Source organism: Rissa tridactyla, chromosome 17 (genome assembly GCF_028500815.1).
Source record: "Rissa tridactyla isolate bRisTri1 chromosome 17, bRisTri1.patW.cur.20221130, whole genome shotgun sequence".
In the NCBI taxonomy this organism is placed as follows: Eukaryota; Metazoa; Chordata; class Aves; order Charadriiformes; family Laridae; genus Rissa; species Rissa tridactyla.
Window position 1 is genome coordinate 3,653,129 of NC_071482.1, and position 25,443 is coordinate 3,678,571.

Sequence of the window (25,443 nt, forward strand, 5' to 3'; positions counted from 1 at the left end):
GAGTGCGCATAAATCAGAGTAAGTAACAGGATAAAGTTGTCCCGATGATGTTACAGGCTGGGGAGAGCATGTAGATGCGCTGTGGCTATTCGGCCATGACTAATGCAGCTCTCCTCCAAACTTCCCTACCTGCGGCAGGAACGAGAGGCCGTGTTTCAGGCAGTTTCTGATCCTTATCATGTAATCCCGGAAAGGACAGAGATTGGGAACCAGGCAGGCTCGTTGCTAGGCAGATTCATCTGCCACGGCCTTACTCCCTGCATGATTTATCATCCTTCCTTCCGAGGTAGTGACCAGCCAGCACAGAAAAGACGGTGCCACCACTGAGCGAGCAAACGGGAGCGACACAGGCAAACTGGTAAAGCACGGCCGGGCGCTGCCAGCCAAGGGGGGCAGCTGCTGGAGAGGTCGATGCAGGGCGCGTGCCACTGGCGTTACACGTCAACAACACGCAATATTTACCGATTTGCAAGGTTTACGTAGTGCGGTGTGGGCGGGGCGGGACTCTGGGGCGCTGGGCCGGCCTGGGAGCGACCCCCGCCCCACGGGAGGCCCCGGCGCTCGGCCCTGGGGCTGGGGGGATCTTGGCGTCACCCGTCTCTCTCCCTGCCTGACGTCAGCGATGAGGTTAGGTGACATCACGGCACGCTGCCCCGGGCGTCGTCGTCTCCACGGCAACCGCGGCGCCTCCGCCGGCCGGGCCCCCGCTCCCTCACGTGATCGGGCACAGGTCACGTGATGTTTGGCTGCCGCGGAACTGCTTCCGGGTCAATGCGGGACGCGGCCGGCGGGCCTGGGTGAGCGGGGCCGGGGGCGGCGGGGGGCCGCGGCTGTCACCGGCTGTCACCGGCCCCCTGCACGGCGGGGGTGGCGCGGTACCGGAGCGGGGCAGGCCGCTGTCACCTGGGGGCGAGCCGGGGCCCGGGCTGGGCGGGCCGTGCGAGGGCAGGCAGCGACAGCTTAACCGATGTGTCGGGGCCGGGCCGGCGGGGGCTGCACCGCCCGGGGTTGGGGGCCGGGGACCCCGACCTGTCGTGTCCCGCCGTGGGGCCCGGCGGCAGAGGCGGGGACCGGCAGACGGGCTCCTCTGCGGCGAGTTGGTTTTTCCAGCAGCCCCTGAAGGTGTTGCTGGTTCAGTAGCACAGTGTCAGGGTCCCGGGCAGAAGCACGCCAAGTGACATGCCCGGTGTCTCTCGTGCTGTGTCCGATCTCCTCGCCACAGTCCCTGCCATTGGCATTGGCTGCTTCCAGACGCGTGGTACTGTGGCGGGTGAGCAAATAGCTGTGCTTGCCTTGATGGAGTCCCTGACAGCCCTTTTCGTACTTGGTTGGCTCGTTCTGGTGGCTCAGAGGGTCAGTCTGTCTACCCTGGCAGTATTCATTTGTCTGTCTCTCGAGATCACATCAAAAATAATTTCCCTGAATCATGTCTTCGGAGAAGGACATACCAGCGTCTTTTAGACAGATGTTTGTTCTGTTGCATCTGTTCCTTATGTTTTGTTTTTCATGTGTACAGACACGTCAAAATGCATTAGGTGTGTGACTTGTTAGGACCTGCTCTGAAGGCATTCGGGTAGTACTGGAATTCATCAGAATGTCATTAGTGATGTAATTCTCCTGAAGGGTCTCTTATTCACCTTGTAGGCTTATAGCATGGAGATAGAAATATTTTTCATGTCATTTTTAGTGTCCTCCTTTCACTTCAGTCATCAGCTGCAGCAGCCCGCTGGGTTTCCCTTGGATCTCAAGTCACTGTTGTGCTCTTCTTTGCAGACACTTGCCATGTTGCATGTCACTGGGGCCACAGCCTTCCAGCGGAGCATTTAAATGTAGACAACAAAGACTATTTGTTGACATCTTTCAAAGACTGAGCACATCTTTTGCAATCTATGCTGTCATTTAGGAAACCCAAAGTTATTTTAGGATATGAATTGTTTCTTGTGCCGTCAGGAGGAAAACATGCAGAAAAGCATACCTTGCAAAATCATCCTGTCCGGCCCTTGTACAGACAACATTCACTTGAAATGTGTCATGCTTTCTTTGCATATTCTGTGAATCCTTGCTCTCAAGCAAGCGTAGTCATTCAGAGAAGACACGTGCATGACAGATGGTTATAGTGAATGCGAAATCTGAGGAGAAGGGAAGAGGAAAAGGTGACTGTGCACCCCCTGACATTTTTGTCATCTGGCAGTGGCATTGGCTTGCAAAAGCAAAGCTTGAGAAAGAAAATGCTTGTCATTCAAAGTTGATGGATGTTAACATCATGAGGGTTTTGTCTCGGTTCTGGATTGCTCTCGTACTGAAGCTGAAAACACAATTTTTTGCCTCTACTGTGACGTTAAGTTGGCTTTCTCATGTGAAATTTCCAGTTGATGTTTGCTTAGTGGATAAAGAGGAACGGAGTTGATAGAAAAGCAATGTGAAGGACAGAAAGCTTTATTCACGGGGGAGTTCCAGAATTTCCAGACCAGGAGGTCTGACTGTGCATTTAGAAAGCAGTATCTGTCTGTCCTACAGTATTGAGCTCCCAAATCACTCTGGAGTGGGGCCTTTCAGCCTAAAGCCTTGGCTGTCAATGCAAATTGTTTCTGTAGCGTGTGTAATGTTTTAGCATAAAATTAAATGGCGTATTCCTAACACAAGCTTCAATTTGAGGATTTTTTTTTTTTTTCTATTCTAGACAGACTAGTGACATGAAGTTAAGTTTGAGATGTGAATCAGTTGAGTTGGTGAGGGCTGAGAAAAGTGTGTTGTTTGTTTCTTTAAGATAGACCTATCCTTTAAGTCCCTATTTGTAACGTGTAAGCTTTATATATAGTATAACAATTACAACAGGCTTCACTTGCGGCTTATTGTATTGGAGTCCTTTGTGATAGAAGTGGTTTAGATAGTCTGTTCATGAAGAAGTAAAGTAGAGCTTGTTATAGGTGATTCTCAGCAAAGGAAACCTGAACCTTAGTTAATTCCCTATTGTTCAGGATTTTATATTTATCCTTGCCTCTAATAAATCTAAAGGAAAATCTATGGCAGCAGGCAGAAACTTCAATTCGGCATTGGTTAGCTACATCACTTCAGCATATGTGTGGCCCCACCATGAACTCAAAAGTATGGATTTCCACTAGGATTCTTGGAAGTGCAGGTTTATGTGCAGAATGTACATATCTGTGTGAGCTGGGTTTTGCTAATATGCTAAAAATGTAATTACACAGTACTTAGTGAAAACACTGCTCCATGACTGATTGTATGCTATAGGAAATCTGCAGTTGATTCCTGCAAGTCTGTGCCTTGTGTTGTAAGAACAGGCGGATGCGGATCTTTCCATCATGTCCGTGATGGGTAGCAGGCCCTGTTTTGGAGGACAAGACCTCTGTGAAACCTGGGAACAATGCGGTTCCCTTTCTTTGTGCTTTTATCAAGCTCGACTCCTTTATTATCCAGGAAACCATAAAATACCAAGGTCAGAGTACATGAGGAAAGTAGGACAGCTAAGCTTAGTTCCACCTAGGGTACAGCAGAATGCCGACCATCATGGTATCTTTGTGCCAAATATACTTCCAGCTGACACTTGATATCTTTCTAGGCAGGTCAGCAGCCTGCGATGTGGCGAGTCTTTTTTCCTGTGCTGTTCTGTTCTGTGGCACATGTAGATAGGAAGGGCATGTTTATCATCCAGATACATTAAGCAGCTGCAAAATTGAATTGGCAAAACTTGCATTTTGGACTGGCCAAATCGTGTGCTCATACGTGCTCGAGAGTGTTTTGTGACACAGCATTTGTGTTCTAATTAGAAGCCCAGGTTTGCAGGCAGGACGGAAGAACCGTAGTTCTTGTCAGAGGAGAAATGTCAGAGCAAATGTCAGAGGAGAAATGATGACGCTCCGTTTGAGGCCAAATCTTGCTTTAAGTGAGCCACTGCTGTCAGTGAAGATGAGAACCCTGAGATATCTGGAGTGAGCTGGCTATCAAACTCAAGTATTTCCATGGTACCCAGTGGGCCAACTGATGGAAGTCTTGCTTCAGAGGCTGTTGAGCTCCAGGCTGTTTGCAGTATTGGTCTGATTTTAAAAAGACAAACCGCAACCTGTTTTGCGTAGTGTTTCTTTATAAGCAGTTAGGGAGCTGTGGATCCTTTGTCTTTTCACGTTTCTTTTCCCCATCCGAAAAACTTACCTTGACTGAAAGTCCTGAGTTAGAGGAAAAGGAAGTTACAGGGTGAAAACACCTGTTTGAGCAATCTCTTACTCAGAAACAGCTCATTGCTCTTTCCCCTCCTTGCTGCCCTGGAAATGCTTTTGAAAATAGCTATGAATATCTCGCAATCCTCTCATGAGGCACAGAAGTAATCTTTGCAGGCTGGGGCATATTGGGAACTGTCCTGTAAGAGAATGTGGGGCAAGGAGGTGGTGTACTTGGCCTGTAATATGGTATAACTGAAAGCATGTTTGTGTAGCTTGGGCCCTCTTTTTTGGTTTTGGTTTCTTTCCACGTAATGTTTCACTGTAATCTTGAATTTGAAATATGACCTGTTGGACTAATCTGCAGTTCAGAAGAAGCAAAACCCATGACGCAGCTGGTCACTTCCTGTCCTGTGTTCCCAAGGACCACTGCTGGAGATGATTATTAGTGGCTGACTGTTTATATGCTCTGTTTTTTTCTGCATTAACTAGAAGTCCAAGAAGGGAGCATGGACCAGCCCAGCGGAAGGAGTTTCATGCAAGTTCTTTGTGAGAAATACAGCCCCGAGAACTTCCCGTATCGTCGTGGACCTGGTATGGGTGTGCATGTCCCAGCAACTCCACAGGGTTCACCTATGAAAGGTAGGGTTGTGGTCTGATTCTGAGCATCTGTGGGGTTCTGGCTGGGATCAGTTTCTTGGTTGCTGCTGCTTATGTTGAAAGAAGAATTGCCCTGAATTGACCATAAAAAGAAACATCACGATGTATTATAATGTGTTTCTTACTGAAGAGCTGAGAGACTGGAATCTAACAAAGACAGGAAGTTGATCTAGTGACTGAACCAGCTGCTGTAAAAAAACAAGTACTTTTCTTACCCCTGTCATTGCCAGCATAATTGAATCAGAATCCTGTCAGTGAAAGATGGAAATAAGGCCCTGTGCAGTGCTGAGTTTTGAGGGTTCAGCAGTCCCTGGAGCTTATTTTCTTCACACTAGTGGTACTGACTATTTTATTAGTGGCTGCAACAATGCGTATTTTGACAGAGATAGCTTAACAAATGCAGAACACCTCAATCTAAACTCAAGGTTGGTGCACATGCTAGTGGTGTCACGCAGTGCCATCAATTTTCATTCATGCCTGCAGGTACAGAAAGATTCCAGTGTTCCACAGGACTGGACCATATTTCAAACCAAGCGATAAGTCATTGAATCTCCAGCTAGGCTTCTTTTGTGACAAGTGATGTAAATGAATTTGTGGTTTACTTTGGCTCTCTTCTCAAGGCATCAAATGCTCTCTGACCGTGCTTACGCTGACCTAGTGGAGAAATCGCCTCTCTCCTTTGCCTTTGACCTTACTGCCTTGAGGGAGTTTGACAGATGTGTCTGAAGCGCTGTGCTGCTCAAGTGTGTCCTTGTGCCTCCTATACTGTGGAATCTGTGTCGCTCCTTCCTGCTCTTTGAACTGGATCCATTTGACACCCTGTAGTCTTCCCTCATGCTCTGATGTTAGCATTTGGTTCTCGGTTTGTACAGATGAGTCTGAGATTCACATTTATCCCACCAGAACTGTCCCTTCTTTGTGTAACCTCTTGCCCATCTTGATCTGTAAGGGTAGTTTAAATTTCCGTCAGGTCAATTTGTATCATAACCAGCCCCAAAGGGGAAAATAGCCACAGAAGTCAGCTGGATGAAATTTACAGTAACTGAGCTTGACAGAGGAGAAAAAAGGGCCTGAGTTCAGTTGAGGATAAAACTACTGCGCGTCGCTCAAAATTGACACGAACAGAAAATTGGCCTGATGGCATATTCAGTCAACGCCCTCTCTCCTGTGTGCGAGCACCCGCTTACCTGAGCTGTTTGGATGCTGAAAGGAGGGCACATGTTTCTAAGTCTTACAGTGTGACGGAGACATGACTTACAAGCACGTCATGACTAATTCCCAAAGTACAACGCTATCCTTTAAAGAAGCTGCTAATGAGCCAGGAAACTTGAAGACTCAGATTGCTCCAGATAATTGTCTGCTGCTAGAATCCCTTTCTGGTTGTGTAGCTGTCAAGTATGAAAGAGAGAAAAAGGGCCACCTTTTCAGGAAAAAGCTTGTTGTTAAGTTTTAACAGATTTTGATACTCCACAGAGGTGGGAGAGCCGTATCATATGTTAAAGAGTGTGAGACTGATGGCTTGCCTTCCCTAAATGTGGATTTCTTGTGTTTAAATGGTTTCTTGTTACAAATCCACAGCTTTAACTTTGCCATGTTTTGGCCTTAGCAAATCAGGCTGTGATTGAGATCCAAGTCCTTGTGTGTGAAAGAGTTGCAAAAACTTTACCTGCGTGAGAAGGAACTAGAGCAAAACCGAAGCAGAAACATAAAAGGCCGAGTAGAGACCTAAGTTTTTTCAGGATGTAAGAATGCTAAACATTTTACATTTTTGAAAAGTGAAAGCTTAGAAATGTTTAAATACATCCTTGCTGTTCCCTAACCCCAAGTGGGCTAAGTACAAGAGGATAAGGGAGTCTGACTCTGTTCAACTAACAGTCCACCCAGTCCTGTGTCCTATCTGCAGCAGCAGATGCCTGAGAAGAGCATAACTTCTGGCAAGAACTGATATGAGACATACTATAAACTAGCAAGGACTGGCCCGTCCTCGCTGCGGTGTGGACAGAAATACATGTAGTAACTGAAGAGCACTGATACCGAGTGGTACTTCGTGTTTAGACACCAGAAGACTTCTTGATTGATGTCGGTCACTTGTCATAAAATCCATGTTTATCCTGAGATCCTTAAATATGTGTAAATTGTGGAATAACTGGTGGATCTTTTCTTTTGCTGAGTGTCACGCTTGTTTGTGCTTGTTCTTACCTTCTGTAACCAAGCAATGCAATGCTGGCTAGAGGGCATCTTTTCTTTTTCCTTGTTTCAGATCGCCTCAACCTTCCAAGTGTGCTCGTACTGAACAGCTGTGGCATAACCTGTGCAGGGGATGAGAATGAAATTGCCGCCTTCTGTGCTCACGTGTCTGAGCTAGATCTTTCTGACAATAAACTGGAAGACTGGCACGAGGTAAAATGGTTACATGTGCATCTTTCTGAATAACTTTTATGGCTATTACTATGACTGCAAATGTGTTGCAGGTTATAAGAGTACTTCGTTCATTTAAAGGAGAGAGATTTCCATTTTTTGTGGCTTCTTACTCATCTTTGAAGCTGATGCTTATTTACTTTGACAACAACTGAGCAATAAACATGATTAATTTAATCCATTTGGGCACTTCATTTACCTCGTGACTTACGATCTTGGCCTGTGGGTGACAATTATATATTTTTTTTTTTTTTTAATTGTGCAAAGCACTGAAACTGGCATTTCCAATGTCAAGAGGTTAATGGTCAGTGCAGTTTTTAACAGAGTAAGAACCAAGCAGGTCTGAGTAATGGGAGTTGACTCCCAGCTTTGCCACCGATTCTATGAACGCTGGGCAAGGTATTTATTCTCTCTCCGCTTTTGTTTCCCTATCTGCAAAACAGGTTTAATGACATTTACCTCAAAGGATATTTCTGAAGCCTCATTAATTAATGCTAAATGCTATTGTGAAATCCACTGAAGTGCTTGGATGAAATATGCTAGATAAATGCCATGTAATAGGAGTAAAACAATTGCAGTCTGTTCAGGTGTTGTTAACAGTTCCTCCCTGGCTTATGCTCTGCTTTTATGTTAGTGTTTATTGTTGGAAATACGTAGAAAAAAACAGGATGTGCAACATAAAAATGATCATGTGTTTGTGTTGCATCAAGCTCCTATGTCTTTAAACGGATAGTTAATGCAGTGTTAGCAGAAATGCTCCAGCTCTGGCATGGGGGTTGCAAAGTCAGAAGTGGGATATGTTTGCCTGTTCCTGTTATTTCCTTCTTAGCCTACAAGGTATTAGCTCAGCGGGTGGGAGAGAGAGCTTAGGCTTGTCTGTTGAGATCAGAGCTAGGGAAGATGGTTTTGTACTGAGGGCATATCTGCTAAGATCTGGGATGGTGTCTCCTGGCACGTTCTATTCTGACACCGAAAGGCCCCCTCCTACACTAATGAAGCGCTGTCTCTCCGCTCCCTCTTCTGCCTCTTGCTCTCAGTGGGCTGACCTCACATCTGGTAAGCAGCTGGGAGAGCTGCACATACGCTTGTAGCTCAAGCTGCATGCCTCACACCCTGCTATTTGTTCAGTCTGTTTAGCCTACCCTGGGCGGCACAATTTGCCGGCTTCTGCATGAGCTGCAGTAAAGCAGGAAATGAAGGGCCTTCCGTGTACTTTGGCCCCTTCCTCCGAGACGGGATTAAGTTTTCGTAGCCCATCCGCAACAGATAGATATCTACCCGACTTGTAAAAACTGCCAGTGATGGGGATTCCAGATCCCTGGGTAGCCTGTTCCCATGCTTAGCTAATAACCTCGTAGTCTAAACTATGTAACTTAAGTCTCCCATGCTGCAATTTAAGCCAATTGCTCCCTGCCCTCTTCTCAGCAGGTATGGAGGAGCATTCATCGCTGTTCCTTATACAACAGCCTTTTATATCTGCAAAGAAGAGCTTTCTTGTCTCCTTTTCCTATTTTAGTATAATACTGAAAAAAATCCAGTTCTTCCAGTCATTTATCGTAGGCCGTTTTTTCTAAATCCTGTGTTGTTTTTGTTGTTGTGATGTCATTCCAGTTTGTCTACTTCATTCCTAAGGCGCAGTGCCCAAGACATGACATCACCTAAGTTGAGGCTTCATCAGCACGAAGTGAGGCAGACTAATTACCTCCAGCATCTCGTATGCAGCATTTGAATTCAGCCTCTGCATGAGACAATTGCCCTTTGCTAGAAAATGGGCCTTGTTATTGACCTGTGTGTGTCATGGTCTGCCCCATCTCCTCCCATCCCAATTGCTTGATGGAGTGCAGCTCCCTAGCCAGGTGTTTTCTGACTTGTAATTATTTTCTGGATTAATGTCTTTTTCCCCAAATGTTAGTGCTTTGACTATCCTTGAACTGAACTTCCATCTTACAGGTTTCAGATGGCTTCGCTTTGGTCTCTAGGCTTGTACCGCAATATGATGGCAGCCTTTCCCCACCTTAGTGTCACCCACGGGTTAAGACAATGCATAGTGTTCAATTATTTTGGTCATGGTAAACATAACAAGTGGTGTTCTGCCATAATACTTCCTTGGTATGTCTCCTGGCTTTGTAGTGAACTCTCAACTTACAGTGGTACCCCAGGCACTGTAAGTCCCCAGTTTGCCTATTGTGACTGGTGTGTGGGTGGTGTTGGAAGCTGTCATTCCCTTATACTACTTCCTACTGAATCAGTTACCCAGTTAAAAAAGAAAATGAGATTGACATGATGTGTTCTTTACGAATTGATGCTGCCTGGCTGCTCTCTCACTTAATCATTATTAGGTGACTACAAATTGATCATCTAAATAACCTGTTCCTGTATCTTCCTGTGTATTGGCAGTATCTAGGTCAGCAGCTACCCTGATCACACAGCCCACTCCAGAGCTGTACAGTCGCCGTCTCTGGTGTTCCTTTCTCTTTCTCGATCTTTCTTTGTTACCTCTCTGCTACTTTGCCCTCAGGTGTACGTCTGTACGTACAAAAAAAGAAAGTAGCCCCAAGCAGAGCTACCTGAACATTTGGATTGATTGTAAGAAAGCTGCTGTTTTCAGACTAATGGAATCTAATCAGAAATTCATTGCATGTGCACAGTGAGCTTCTGTCTGTCTTCTGTGTTAGGCAAAACAGCAAAGTCTGTGGCTAATGGGGAGCAGTGGAAAGCTGAGCAAGTGATCAGATTGTTGGCCATAAACTTAAGAGATGTGCCCATTGCTTCCCTACTAAACGGGGGGTACGGCATGCTGGGTCCTGTAATGTGCTGCTGCTTAAGCTTGGTCTTGAGGTGGATTTTATGACCTCTCCCAAGAGACTGGCTTTTTCTTATCAAGCTGCTCGGAGAGTGTAATTAAATGAACTGTTGAGGTGAATGAGCAATTAACCAATCAATCTAGATCAGTGAATAGCTGGAGTATGAATTACAGGTAGTTATTCAGAAGCCTTATTTTTTTCCCCCTATATCATTTCTTTGGCTTGTGGTGATTCTGAAGGCCCCCTTTTAGGAGATGGGATATTATTGCATGAGGTCCGATTACTGCCTGATACGCATTTCTTTCTTTCTCTTTTTTTTCCCTCCCCACTTAGGTCAGTAAAATTGTGTCCAACGTTCCCCACTTGGAGTTTCTAAACTTGAGTTCCAACCCTCTCAGTTTGTCCGTTTTAGAGAGAAGGTGTGCTGGGTCTTTCGCTGGTGTTCGCAAACTTGTGCTCAACAACAGCAAAGCTTCCTGGGAAACAGTCCACACAATCCTGCAGGAATTACCAGAGTAAGCATGGGGAGTTGGGCATAGAAAGGGGTGCTTGCTGCACACAGGTCAAGGCTGGCTTAGCAAATCACAGGGTGAGGGATGAGAGGGGTGTGAGGATGCAAACACAATTGGTAGCGAAAAAGGGATTTTTTTTCCTTTGGGAGCTTGGGAACCGGCCAGGGGAATGCTTTACATTGTCTTAAAGGCTGAACTTGTGTGGTGCTGCAAAGCCCAGGGCTTCTCGTCCAAATCTAAATACCAGAGACGGATGATCATCCCGACAATGTAGGAGGTGGCACGTTTTCCTCTGAGTCGCTGCAGAATGAATGCTGCAGTGCATACCTGTACTAATAGCTTTTGAATGGGATGTAAGTCTGAGGGTCTGGCCACTTGTCAAGTAATATTTCATCATGCTTTTCTATGCAAAAGCGTTGATTTCTGTGGCTTGGCCACGGTCCACCTTGGCAGTGGCATTCTGCTTCCCCAAGTGTCCTTGGTGGCTTCATTTTGATAACAGATTCCTCTTTGTACAGCTTTGTAAGTGGAGATGATGACAGCAGTATATCCTGTGTGGCCAATGTACACTTCCCTGGGATTAGGGGAGCTAGTTTAGTCATTTGAAAACTTAGTGGGACCTCTTCTTTCTTTAACGGGAATCTTTGGCAGAACCAGTGATGCGGGGGAAAAAGGGTCATCTGTGTTGTATAAAACCACCTTTTTAAGTTAAGTGGTGAGCATTGAGAGCAGGGACCAGTCACCATTGGCGCTGGGTTGGTGGCTTGTTGGGTGCAAATGTGGAACACAACCCCGTGCAATCTGGTAGGCAATTAATACTGGGAGGCAAGGGGAACACTTAGTGTTTTTTATCTGTGGAGGAAGTTTACAGACGGGAGCAGAGACATAGTTGAAACACTCCGTTTGGAGTGCTCAAAGGTCTTCTCCACATCGAGGTTTCAAATCACATAAGAGCCGTTACAGAAAGTCATGTTAAAATCACATATGTATGTCCCTGTGCCTGAGATGGGAGCTATTTCTGAAGGTATGTTGAGATGATGATATGATTTTTCTTCCCCTGTGCAGCTTGGAGGAGCTCTTCCTGTGCCTTAACGACTACGAAACAGTGTCTTGTTCTCCGGTTTGCTGTCAGTCTCTCAAATTACTCCACATAACTGACAATAATCTTCAAGACTGGACTGAAATTCGAAAATTGGGAATTATGTTTCCATCGCTGGACACACTTATTCTGGCTAACAACAACCTCACGACCATTGAAGAGTCGGAAGATTCCCTGGCAAGGTTGTTCCCCAACCTGCGATCCATCAATTTGCACAAGTCAGGTGAGAGCCTGGTGGCAGCATGCTTTTTGTTCTCAGCATAAGTGACAGCGGTTGATCAGTCTGTCATCCTGAGTAGGTGAAAAACACGCTTGCTTTGTGCTCTTCGAAACTTTGGCCTTGGGGTGGTTGCTTCTTAGGCCTGTGTTAGCAGTAAGTAGCCTGCAGTCAGCATTGCTTCCTGCAAAGTACGAGAGAGGGCAGGTGAAGGCAGAAGTGCTGAGCAAGAGCCTAAACCTTTGGGATGGTGCTGTTGCTGTATCAGAGATGAAAATGCCCGGTGACCTTTGTCCCGATCTATCGTGGCTTCTCGGCAGAATCGAAAAGCTGTTGATAAATGTAGTCCCGGCAGATCTATCATCTTGAAGTCCAGTTTCCTAACAGTGGTAACGCAGGGCACGCAAGCAGATGTACTGAAGTGCACTGTCCCAAAGAATGTAGCGTTATGAGAGGAAAACAGGCAAGAAATCAACTTGCCCGTCTCTGTGGACTCTACCTGCTGATTTTGGTAGTTAGTCGTTATCTAAAAGATGAGTCAGAGTAGTGTGGACTGGCAGTTATTCAAAATGAGCTGGCAAAGGGTTTTTACGTTAGTAGTTTCCCTCTCTTACCTGTCCCTGCCTCAGGTGCTCCTGGCCGGAGAAGGATAAATAAATGTCTGGAAATGGAGGGGATGAAAGAATCCCACGTGCATTTTATTCCATGTTTTATCCTGGGTAAAATGAGCATTTGTGTAGGTATGTGGCGTGTAAGGGCTGAGCATTCACCAGCCAAAGCTGTCTGTCATCTCTGCTCAGTTACTAGAAGCTCACTACAAGTTTTCTCAAGGCTGCTTTTACACTTCAGCCCTAGAGAACGGTCAGCCAGCGCTCCAGAGAGAGAATAAGCATTTGGCATATCGCGAAGGGCACCCCGCGCTCAGAGAGAGGGAGCTGCAGGGCACCTGTGAGGGCTGTGAGGTGTTTGTGAGATGACACGTACGCCAGAAGTTCTTCTGCAGGAGTACTTAATGCATCATCATCATCTTTTGTTCTTTACAGCTTTATGTGCTGTACAAGCGATAGTTAAGTGTTAGCCAAGGTAGATGGTACTTCATTAACATGCTCTGCAATGTAAGCATCAAGGAATCCCTATAATAAAAGCTTAAAGCTATCTAGAAGAAGAAAAGCCTGTTAAGCTGGATTTGAAAGCACTGTCTCACTGAGGAGCAAGCGCTCCTGTGGTAAGTAGTTTTGCAATTTTGATGCCAGGTATTTAAGAACTCTGGATTTTGTATTGCATTTTGATATTTTGGGAGCTGAAAGTCAAACAGAAATCCCAAGGAGCATGTTAATTTTTTATTTTTTTTTTTTAGGGAAAGCTGCCGCACTCCAAATTCTGTCACGTGAAGACTCCAAACTGGCACCGCTTTTTGCAGGCACTTTTAGCTTAGTGGAGATCAGGGATGAGCTAAAGATAATGGTTTTTAGTGAAGTTGTAACACAACGGGGTCATGAAGGGATGAACAGATGTCATAGCTGACAGGAATGTCTCCTCCAGAGATGGTTGTGTCTCTGCACTAGCTTCGTCCCAGCTACAAGAGCTTTTGGCCCTTTCAGAGCAGCGTGATTCGGAGAGGTACTGTCACTCTTTGGTGACATTGTGCCCCAGAGATCAGGTGTAAGAGTTCTCCTGTCACAAGCGTCTACTGAGTTTGTCTGTAAATGTAGCTGATACTGATAGCCCGGAGGATGGCTTTAGGCATAGGTGACCCTGGCAGAGGTGTTTTGAGTGCTGTGGGGAAAGGACACCCTCTCTGACCACCTTGCATACAGTCCCGTGATACTTACAGGAGTTTCGTTTCTGCTCTGAAAAGAGCCCCTTCTTCTGAGTTGTGGTTGTGACACACGCTTTGGGCTTGAACTTTGGCATTTCCTGACAGGCTTAGCTCAAATGAAATCCCTGATTTTGTTTGAACTGATAATTTTTCGGTTTTTTCACATTTTCTGTGCTGTGTGGGTGAAGCTGTTGAATGTTGTTCGGAGAAACAAGTTTTCTAACTTGTGTTGCCAGTATAAGCTTCTGGAACAGTCATTGGAAAAGGATTGCGGTAAATGTTTCCGCAGTCACAGCAAAGGGAAGCGAAGACAAGTAGTGTTGATCTCGCCACATAATCAGCGCTGTGCTGTTGCTCGATCCTCAGCTTTTTTTATTTTACCCTCACTGCTTGCCTTGTTATCCCAAATGTCAGGTATTGAGGGGGCTGAAATTGAGTTAAAGCCTTTTTCATTAAATGGCTGGATGGCTCCTGGGACTGTTTTACCATTGGGTCGTGAGCGGAAATAGGACCCAAGGTGGTCATGTGTGCAAGGTAGAGCCATTTGATGGCTATTTAGTGGCGCCTAGAATGACAGAAGTCCTGATGACTTTAATACTACTTAAGGCAGCATCCCTTTATAGATGGAGCAGTCATAACTGATGCTAGTCAGTCCTCGGCAGTGAGGCCAAAGAGTGAATGGTCCATAAAAAACTAAGCTCCCTAATCAGCCATGGAGATCATCCTTCTAGACTTACAAAACAGCATGAGAGAATGTAAACTACTCTGTCTTGTGAGCAAATGAAGGAGACTTTTTGCAGCACATCATGAGCAAAAAGCCAACTTCTCAAAGAAACAGCAGCTGACGCTCGCCTGTCACATATATCCTTTGACTGTATCTGATTATCTTGGATACACGATGTATTTATTATCTGTGTTTGTGTAAGCAAGTTTTTTCTTCTGAGCAGGTCTGCATTGCTGGGAAGACATTGACAAGTTAAATTCTTTTCCCAAGCTCGAGGAAGTGAAATTGCTAGGAATCCCTTTGCTGCAGTCCTACACCACTGAGGAACGCAGGAAGCTGCTAATAGCCAGGTCTGTTGCTTGTTTATTCTCCTTAGCAGAAGCATTACATGGCAATGAATGGCTGGGAGCGGGTAATTGGAGGAAGAGGCTGTTAGGAGATGGGGTTTTGTAGGAATTCACCACTCAAAGATTTGAGCATTTTTTTGTTGTGTGGGAAAGTGGGAGTTGTGGAAATGTTAAGACCAACGTCTACTTTTCAGAGACTTTTTGAGTCCCGTACATGCCTGTGCACACGATGCGTATATGTGGCAAAATGAAAATGATTAGTTTTGAATGTGCTTGGAGAAACTGCATGGAATTTGCCCACTCTCTCTCAAGGGGACTGAGGCGTAAGCTACCTGGCAGGATTCTCCTGGAGTTGATGTTGTGGCACGTAGCTTTTGACGGTGACTGTCTGGTTGGTCACCCTGTCCAGGTTTCTCTTCTCCCTGACTGTATTTCTTGGTGTCTGCATGCAGGTTGCCATCTATTGTCAAGCTCAACGGAAGCATTGTTGCTGATGGGGAGCGAGAGGACTCAGAGCGATTCTTCATCCGATACTACATGGAGTTCCCAGAGGAGGAAGTCCCATTCAGGTATGAATTCTTTGTCGCAGAATGGAGAGCAGGAACAGAAGGGCGGCGAGGCAAAAGGAAAGACGACTGAACAGATGATGTTACATGGGAAATCTGGGCTAGCTGTTCCATGAAAAAAACCATCCCTCGCCTTCCTCCTGTCTTGCCTTCCTCAATCTGTTTTAGTTAATGTCGTTATATTAGCATGTCGTCTTATGACTTGTAGAATCACTTCTGAGTCAAATGTCGTCTTAAAGTGTCTGCGTCAAGTGCCATTAAACAACATGACTGTTCAGTTCATGATCTTCATTGCTTCCTGGCCTCTCCCATGGCTAGCTTCATAATCCACCTGTGTATGGGATTGCCCAAAAGCCAGTACAGATCGTGCTCTCTGGTGCCAGGCCAGGGCGTCTAATTCTCTTGACCATCTGGTGTGTGGAATGTGACTAGCGATGGGAAGCTGTCCCCTCACTTTCAGGCCTGCAAATCGCAAGTCTGATGGCTTTTCTTTGCCAAAAACGTATGCCCAATGATCCGTTAATCTTGGTAAACTAATGAACTTTGACAGATGCTGTTCAGTCGGTATCTTCTCTGTGCCAGCATCTACTTACTGCTTCTTAATGGGCTGAGGAAGGATCATGGATAATGAAGCCACTGCATTTACGTGCCTTTTGCCCTAGAACCCTCATGCAGACAACAAAGCTTTATAGCCCTTTGTTTACTGAAAGGGGGTAGGACAAAAGTGTCTCTGTGTGTGTGTCCAAGGGGACAGACAGAGGTGGGGATAGAGAGAGGTTTGAACCAAGTGAGGTAGGGAAGGACAAAGGTGCAAACGGAATCTGGTCAGTGTGTACGTTGGCTGGTCAGTGTTTCCCCCAGCTTAACTCTTAGGTAAAATGTCTCTTGTTTTTCGAAAGCGCCGTGTATGTGACCTGCCAATACAGTAAGGGCATGGGAAGACCGGAAAGGGGAATGAGACCACGGTGTTTTGTATGAATACTAATAGGTCCAGCGATTATAGTATTTGTTAAAGTCATACTAGGGTCAGTTCAGAGGCGAAGGGTACTAATGTAGTCAGGGAGACAAGACAGCTGGTGATCCCTCTTGTGCCTTTTTCTGAGGACAAGTCCTGGCTTGTAATTTTAGAAGCCCTTGAAGCGGAAAAATTGAAATAAATATTGGAAGGGATAGCAGCAGAGGCGGAGAATGCAGGGGAGAGGAAGGGGAGACAGGCACTGCGAGCTCATGTTGCTGCTCCTATAATGGATTATTTTCCATAACATTTTATTTCTAAGAAAACTGTTTCACGTCTCTGTGTTCATGGCTCCAGAAGGGGAGAATAGCAGGGCAACTGAGCGCAACAGCTTCAGTGGTGTCCTGTCCTTTGGTGAACAGGGCTTGGACTGACCTGGAAAAACAGCTGGGAAAAGGCAAGGCAGGCCCTTGTGCTGAAAACAGCGTATTCGGTTGCAGACTGGGAAGGGAACTAAGGTGTGAGTAGCCCTTTGATGCTGGTGGAACGGGTGTGCCACCCTGACCCCAGGAGGAAGGGTTTGCGCACGAGAGGGAAGGCAAATAAATAGCTGGCAGGCTCTGAATCTTTTCCTGCTGGACTTGTGTCTCTTGGTATTGTGGTGATAGTTGCCTTTGCGTGTGCAGGACCTATACATTGCTGAGGAGGAGGTGGTGGGGTATAGCTTTAGACACGCATGGTGCTGCTGTTAGGACGTGGACTTTGGGAACAGGCTGGGTGCATCCACATAGTTACAGAGTATTACACACATCTGGGGTCGGTTTCCAGGTGAGAGCTCGTGCAAGAAATTACTAATCTCTCACCCATCCAAAAAAGCTGGGCTGATCTTGACCAACATGCTAGCTTTCTGCTATTTTGGTAAGATACAGGAGGATTACCTCCCCCTCTGATTTCTTAACCGTTAAACACTGTTATGGCCCTTTTTGTGGTCAATGGGCTCTTTGTCTGAATCCCTTCATCTGTGCAGCGTTTCCAAGAGACTTGTGCAGCTACTAGAGGGGGTTGTTCTGTTCTGGAGGAGTTGTGTGCCGCTACAGACTGTATTCTAATGAGGCTGCAGATGGCTGAGAGTGTCCCTAGTGCTGAGGGCTGGGTTTCAGTTCCTGCATCCGTACACAGCATCCCTTGTAGGAAGGGAAACCTAGTATTCTTTCCAGAGGGATTTTGTGTGTGTTTGTTGCTAAAGCTTCCTTTTCTCTGCTCCCACATCTGGTGTGGTCTGTCTGAAGGTGGTTTGTAATTAGAATCTAATCAGGACACACACATGTTGTTGCTGGGGGTACAGCATCTGCATTGCAGTGCTGCCTCAAGCGGAGGAAGAAGACACACTTGGGCACGGAAAACTTATGAGTGTAAGCAGCCCCCCTCAAGACTGTTGGGGTGTAGCATGCGGTAAGCAAGCAGCACGCTCTCTCATGGCAAACCCCCCTGCTTGCATCACGCGTCTTCATGCGCTGCAGCGCAAAGGGATCAGAAGGGGAGGGAAATGGGCAGAATAATTTCTCTCTCTGGATGTCATGGGTTAGAAAGAGCGCCGAGCGTACAATCCAATATTGGCTGTCTTCTTGAGTGACGTCTTTGTGTCTGGGGGTTTTTAATGAGTCCTCTGCTTGTCTGGTCCACTGTTTATCTGCAGGGTATCAGAGACAGTTTTAGCCAGGCTCAGTCTTCAGCATCCTCTGCTCTGGCAGCCAGCGTCTGCCAGGCTGCAAGGGGTGATTATAAAAGTCTCCAGGGTGCCTATTATCAGGGTACAAAAGAACTGTATGAGCAGTGTGCCTTCGTCCTTATTGATTTGAGAGAAGCCAAATATTCAAACTCCTAACTTTCTTTGGAGGCTGCAGCTAGCATACAAGGAGCAGGCTGTGAAGCTTGTTCTGCCTTTCCTTGACATGAGAAAATTTAAGACAACGTTGCCTGAACCTCTGCATCTTTACAGCGCGCATTTGGGTAATTTTAGCTTCCTCATGGTACTTCTCTCTCTCAGCTTGCTTGAAATTTGTCCCCCTCTGCATACTCTTCGCACCATCAGCCCTGTTCACTGCAGTTTTCCTTAGCGCATGAACTGTGGCAGTACTTCTGGTCAGCACGTGAGAAATTGTTGCTGGTCTGCAGTAGAAACTGCTGCAAAGAAATCCTCCCTGTCAGCCACACGTTGGCTACTGCTCACTCTTACTGCAGGCAGTAGCCTGGTGGGTAAAATATGGGGAGCACGATGTTTCCTTTCAGCACTAATGACTTTTCCAAATAAATAGGCCCGATTGATTGTATCACCCAGGTGACTGTGAGAGCAGGGCACCAGCCTGCCTTCGGACGCTCTGCCCTAGTGAAGGCTCGTTTTGCCCGTGAGACTGGGGAAATCCTAGTGCGTTGTGGCCCTTACCTCATTTCCCGGCAGACAGAGGGTCTGCTGTTCTCCAGGAACATTCCTGCCTTCGGCAGGACTCCCTGGGGTCACCCAGCCTGCCAGGTCCCATCATCTCTCGACGGGCTGTGACACAGCACCAATCGCATTCAGCTCAGGCTCGGATGGGGAACAAAAAGAGCTTTCTGTACAGCCTCTGAAATGTTACCTTTTCTCGGCAGCTCTCGGTCTTTGTCATTTCAATCACATTGTGTTTTGTGTTGCCGTTTCGCCTCTTTCCCAGCCAGGCAGGGGAGATGCAGCCTTATCTGATCGGAGCGATACCTGCTGAAGGCGGCGGGAGGCCGAGCCGGGCTTTCCATTGCAGGGGATGGATCCCCGGGACGGACCTTGTGAAGAACAGTCGAAGAACTTGTCCCCAAGGAGAAAGTGATGGTGGAGTGTGTGGCTCTGCTAGTAAAATTCCCATGTTGTTTTAGAGTAGGTGTGATGAATCAGTTGGCAAGAAGTCCCCCGTTTGTTGTCAGCTTCTAAACCATGCGGCAGCTCACCTTGCTTTGGTAATCCTGTGCTCAGTGGGGTGTAACACTTGCGACCTAGCTGGCCTCTTGGAAAACAGCAGGAATGTCTGAAAGGGCCGTGAAGCCACAGGTGCTGGGAATGCAGGCTGAGGGCCGCATCATTTGTGTGAGCGCTAGCTTGGTTCTGGCACTTTTTAGTGAAGTATTTTCACCAGAGCAGGAGGCATAGTCTTGTTGTGAGTGTAGCGCCCTGTTTTTCTTCCAAATCCCGCTGCAGCCACAACTGGGGTTTCTGAAGTTGTAGGAGACCAGTAGAGAGCTTTGCTGTTTAGTTTTGTTCAGGAATCTGTTTTGAGACCAATCAACTGGAATGCCTCAGGTCAGTGATAACTTCACCTTCCTCAGCTAGATGCCTCTTCCCTAGTCGGACACTCACTCAGGTTCATGGCGGTGCCACGGTGCAGCTTGGGGACTGTGAGACAAGGTGACTGGAGTGGATGGGCTTTCTGGGTTTTATTTTCTCCTTTTAAGCATCTTGCATGAGAAACACTGTGTGCTCTGTGAAGCGTCATGCTGGCAGGGGAGGAAACAGGACTCCTACCACCCAGATTTATTCCTAATGGATGTCTCTCCAGGTCATCAGACTTGAATTGGGGTGAATGTTGTCTCATGTGAGGAACATACAGCTCCCCAAAGTGAGAGAGATTTGGTGGCAAATGGGGAAGAAAGATGGGGTTTTCTTTTAGTTGCTGCTGGGCAGGAGATTTGTATGGAGAGAGGCATGTACTATGGGCTTTGAATGCTAGCTCGGCAACGTTCTTTACTCATGAGAGCCTCATCCATCCTTCCCACCTTGCGCGAAGTGCCGGTTAAACTGCGAGATGTTTCGGAAGAGCCATATGCCAGCTAGTCACTGACATGGAGGATGAGGACAGCTCATTGCTGTCTGGGTTCTGCTTTTAGCTCCCACCAAAGAATTCTGGGCTTTAGGTGAATCGTGCCTTGGAATCTGCGCTTACCCTCTTGTTACTCGGTCACTGTACTCTCTGTGCAGATGTTCATTTATACTTTGCAACCTAGTAGCATGCTTGGATAAAGTGCAATAGTATCGTAATGTGAAACAAACTGACTTGTGAACCGTGCATTAGCCATACGAGCAACTGTACCGTAACTCTGGACTGTTTAATTTTTCAGGTATCATGAGCTGGTCACAAAGTACGGGAAGCTGGAGCCCTTGGCAGTCGTGGACCTTCGGCCACAGAGCAGCGTGAAGGTGGAGGTTCACTTCCAGGATAAGGTGGAAGAGATGTCAATCCGTCTCGATCAGACTGTGGCAGAACTGAAGAAGCACTTGAAAACTGTAGTGCAGTTGTCAACAAGCAACATGCTGCTCTTCTACTTGGACCAGGAAGCTCCCTTTGGTCCCGAGGAGATGAAATACAGCTCGCGAGCACTTCATTCTTACGGCATTCGGGATGGAGATAAAATTTATGTGGAGCCCAGAATGAAATAGCCTCTTTTGACCTCGTGAGTGCACGGCCGTGCACACACATGCCCCCACACACCCCCACACATGCATTAAGGAGTTTTTGCAAGGTTTTTCTTTCGGTCGGTTGGTTGAGGTTTGGTTGCGTTTCTGTAGCAGGTGATTTCATAGCCCGGAGGGAGTGCCCTGATCTGAGAACCGTGCCGGCCACCCACTGCAGGTGACCTTGAGGTGACAATTGACTTCAGTGCGTGTGTTTCAGTGTGTGCGATACTTTGATGTTTTCTTCAATGCTCCGGTATACTCGTGATTTGGCATGAATGGTCAGTTGTTCAAGCTAAAGAATGCTAGGGCCTATAAGGGAGAAGATAGCTCGGTGCAGAATTTGACCTATTTTTTTTTTCTTTTTCTAAATTTTTGGGGATTTGGTTCCACCAGAGCGCCCCTTTGGCCTAGCTATCCGACTGCGGCTCGAGCTTGCTGAAGTATTTTTTTGCAGCTAGGTGCTGTCTCCACCTTTTGTTGTGCTCGAGTTTACTGGAAAGATCTAAAACAGTATTCTGCTTGATTCTGAGCTCAGGTATTTAGTGCATCCACTTAACTCCACTGGTTTGGTTTGTGTGAGTGCACAAAACGGGGGAAAGAAAGAGACCCTTTTAGAAAGAAACTATCTTTAAAACGCACGCTCTATATCCATGCTGTCCTATTCTGATTTTGAGGGGAAAAAAAGTTTTGATTTCTGTACCCATCTCACAGAGTGTCTGCAACCTGTAGCACCAGCAGTCTGGAGGCAAAGGGACCCTTGTGTGCATTGCAAAGTGAATTTTGGAAGGCGGCGGATGGGTGTTGCGTTGGAAGGGCTTCTAGAGGAACCGGTCAAAAAGGGGTTGAAGAGAGGATTCCCCCATTGGCTGTGATTGATCCCCACAGTGCTGAAGAGATCCTCCAGTATGCACTTCACCTTGTACCAGTTTGTACTGAAAGTGGAATGGCTAAAATCGCTCTCCTGGGAGAGAGTAAGAGTAAAGTTGAAGTTTGTGTTTCTTGTTGTTGCACCAGAAATGAAACCTAGCACTTTCCCCTGGGGCCCCTGGCTGTGGGGTCCCTGCTTAGGGTCCGAACTGGGAGAACGTGTTGGCTCGGATCAGTTTCTAGAAGATGAGTAACAAAGCAACTAGACTCACGTTTATTGTAAAGCAGGTTTTCACTATCTATATTGGCTTCCCCCCACACGCACCTCGTAGGCATCGCGTGCTGCTGCTTAAATTAGCCCCCATTTTCTACTGCAGAGCAGATTTTCTTTCTTGTGCGATGAAACCCTCCTTCCTTTATATCTCTTGTTTGGCTTTCCTGTGTCTTCCCTTCTTCCTCTGCCGCCCTGACAAGTTGAAGACTTTTCAAATTACCTAGTTACAAGCAGCTGCATAGAAGTTTTTGAAGCTGTGCAGTGAGGGCTCTAGTTACACATGAACTTCTGACCTTAATTTTGCAATGCTCCCTTATCCCCACGTGCACTTTCTTTCCCATGATGCTTTTGTCCACATCACCGAGCTCCTTTTATATTCTTGGAGTTGTGTATTTCTCTTCATATTTTACCTAGATCCTGGGGTGGGGTAGGATGGGGAGGGGACGAAGTATTCTCTATGCTTCTCATAGTCTTCAGGTTCAGGATGTGGGGACCATTGGGAGGGGAGTAGTTCCGCATCCAGAGTAATGATTCAAAATGGGAGGATTTAAGACAAGTTAATAATTCGTGCCTCATCCCCCTGCCAAAAATGTCGATCTCCTGGCTCCGTTGAGATGAGCAATAGGAAATGGAGCAAGACTCGCCATAGGTAGCATAGAGGCCGCGGCACGTAGCTATGGAGACGTGGTACCCATAAAACAAAAGAGCGGGGAGATGGTGGCAGTGTAACATAAGATGATGCTTTTATAAGCTAGAGCTTTACTGAAGATGTATTTTCTTTTTGGGCAGAGAAAGGCATTTGCTGCCTTATAGCAGAACTCTTAAGCCAACACTTGTGTATGATATATACATACATACGCATAGGAAAAGTTGTGTTTAATAAGATATTTTGTTATAAAAAAAAGTTTTATGAAAATATGGTTGTTTAATATTAGAAGCCTATTTCTCCTGTTGACCTCCAGTTTAAGTAGGTTATCCCTCGGTTGCTGCAGTGTCAGAGGTAAGCGACTGATGGGGATGCAAAAGTATCTCTGACCTAATTCTATAGAGCAGTAATTGCCTACATGGGTATATTTATGGTATTGTAACTGGTATTAATGAGATGCTGTAATTATTGACCAACTTCCTCAGCACAATTTAATGTCTCAGTTTCAGAGAAGGAAATAAACAAAGACCATTAAAGAATTGAGTGGGATGTTAAAGAAGACCCAAGTATGTGCTTGTAAGTTTGTTCGCCCACAAAAGGTTTATCTTGTCCTCGTAGGGAACGGCGCTGTCACCGCGCCGGCTCAAAACTGTCAGTAAATCATGCTTTTATTTACAGCGGACCTGGTGGGAACTGAAAGGTGGAAAAAGAGAACACGTACTGGCACACGAGGTGGACAAGCGCCATGTACCTGCCAGGGATTTGGTGCTAACACCCAAACGGGCTCCCCTGGTCTGTTTGGGTCAGCAAAAGTCACAATATGAATATCGCCGCCTTGCCACTTCTTTGGGGGAAGGTTGTTTCTGGATGACATTCTCCAGCCATTCACCTTCTGCGCAGCTAGCAGAGAGCTCGTGGGGAGAAAACCAAAAATCTCGGTTGGCTTCCCAAGGAGAAAGACTCACGTCTAAAACCTGGGGACAGTTTATGCGTCCAGATGATTGACTTTGAAAAGCAGAGCCAAATGGCCTGCAACCGATGTGGCAAAATATCCCAAGTTGGCGTGCTTTCCATTTGTAATACCTTTTGGGAAAGGGTCTTGTATGTCTGCCATGTTACTGCTTAACAGGGGACCATTTCTTGGGGAGAGAGGGGAGGGCTCTGAGCGAGGGAGGAGGTTTGGGGCCAACAGTGGGTGCCAAGAATCCAGGAGGGTCCTGAGAGGGCGGGAGGTTTGATTTAAATCGGTGCAACGTCACCAGGGGCTGTTTCCCGGTGTTGTTAGCGTATACCCGCTTTAGCAAAAAATCCCTGGGTCTGTCAAATTCCTTTGAGAAAGCAAAATAGATTTGCAAGCTACTCTAGCTTTTGTGTCCTTGTCCGAGGGCTACTTTTGTCAAGAACTGTTTTGTTGTTCATGCTAGTTCATGCATAAAAGTCTGCCGCGGGCAGTCTATGCAGTGGGGAAAAGCACCTGGTTCGGAAGGAATTAGGTGACAGCTATATACCAAAGTGTCGCATGGCTCCATGTGTGGAGATTAGATGCTGTGCCGTTGTGTTTTTGGATACATTCCTCTTGAACATCCATATTTTGGCCAGATGTTTCAGGCAGATCATCTAACCGGCGATGTTATGAATACGTGTGGCGTGGCGACTGTCCTCTGCTCCCTCGCTGGGGTTTGCAGCCCCCTTTTGTTGGGAGTTGCATACATCCCGGTGGCAGATGATAGTGCGGCCCGTGGTGGCTTGGAGCAGCTCGGAGGAACCGCGCCTCACGGTGCTTGTTGCTTCTGGGGAGAGGCTCTGGGTTTACCCTCGCCTACTTGGGTCCGGAATCCACAGAAGGCGACACGGTGGCTCCGCCTCCGTCGGTTGCCCGTTTTGCTTGTAAATGAGATTCTGCAGATTCTGTTCGTGTGTGGATTTGAAAATGCAAACGAGGTGCTGAAAGCAGCCCGGAGGCTAAAATATGTATTCCTGGCAGCTGTGCCTCCCTCATTTGAATGTGGCACTTTTGTAGGCAGTAGAGAGACGCCTTCCCCAGAGCAACGTTAGAGGGGCTCTAGCCATCTCGGGCCTTTGCCTCTGTGATTGCTTTTCTGCAGTTACTGGAAACTTCAAACATAATTTAAACATGAAGGACTATTCTTGCTCCTTATTAATGATGCATCTCTATGTAATTTTAAAGAAAAAAGAAGAACTGTAAGTCCATCTCGTTTTTTATTCTGGTTTCTCTCATGGGGAATATACTTCCCACTCCCACAATTTGCCTTTGGTTTGCTCGCAGATTTAGCGATGGAATTCAGGCCAAACAGGTAATTGGTTTGGATCAGTTCAATAAACTTATGTAAGTTTTTACACAAAAAAAAAAATAGTGTCCTGAGTTTTGCACTTTTGTGTTCCCTGAAGCAAACTGTCTCACCTGCCCACTTAACACGCACCTTTGGGAGAGTGGAACTGCCGAGAATTTTTGTTGTGCTGAGCGTTCCTGCCTGGTGAGCTCAGGCACAGCCACCCCCCTCTGTGAGGTGCCACCTGACGAAAGGAGAAGTCGCAGTGCTGGAGGACCTAGTCCTCTTCTGGTCTGCGTTTCTCTGTGGTGGCGACTTATCTCCACTTGCAGGTAAGGAACAAGGCTCGAGCTCACTGTTACCTGCTCTGTGTCCCCGGTGGGACCGGCCTCAGGGTTAAAACGAGTTTCACGCTTGAGGAAAAGGCTTATAGTTGCTGATGGGGAGGGCAATACGGCCCGCTAAAGCAGTAGAAATGGGCTTAGCCCATGCTGGCCTGCACCCAGTGACCCTGGGGAGATGCAGGAGGAGGGAGATGCCCCTCCGGATGGGGCGCAGCTCCTGGGCAAACCCCTCACAAGGGCATCTGCCC

General features: G+C 46.7%; 1 protein-coding gene across 6 annotated transcripts; it reads left to right on the plus strand.

Annotated features, from left to right (window-relative positions):
- The first annotated feature begins 602 nt into the window (after positions 1–602).
- On the plus strand, positions 603–23,119 carry TBCEL (tubulin folding cofactor E like). Of its 6 annotated transcripts, none has more exons than XM_054222907.1 (8): positions 603–627; positions 4,668–4,817; positions 7,096–7,235; positions 10,391–10,572; positions 11,635–11,891; positions 14,652–14,778; positions 15,228–15,344; positions 20,437–23,119. In XM_054222907.1, the coding sequence occupies exons 2-8, from the start codon at positions 4,685–4,687 to the stop codon at positions 20,753–20,755; spliced, it is 1,275 nt and encodes a 424-aa protein (XP_054078882.1). In that variant the 5' UTR covers positions 603–627; positions 4,668–4,684; the 3' UTR covers positions 20,756–23,119. The 6 variants fall into 6 exon arrangements, 4 of the variants coding, with proteins under 4 accessions (XP_054078882.1, XP_054078881.1, XP_054078883.1 ...); XM_054222906.1 differs by lacking the exon at positions 603–627 and adding an exon at positions 692–797; XM_054222908.1 differs by lacking the exon at positions 603–627 and adding an exon at positions 1,414–3,983.
- Positions 23,120–25,443: the final 2,324 nt, after the last annotated feature.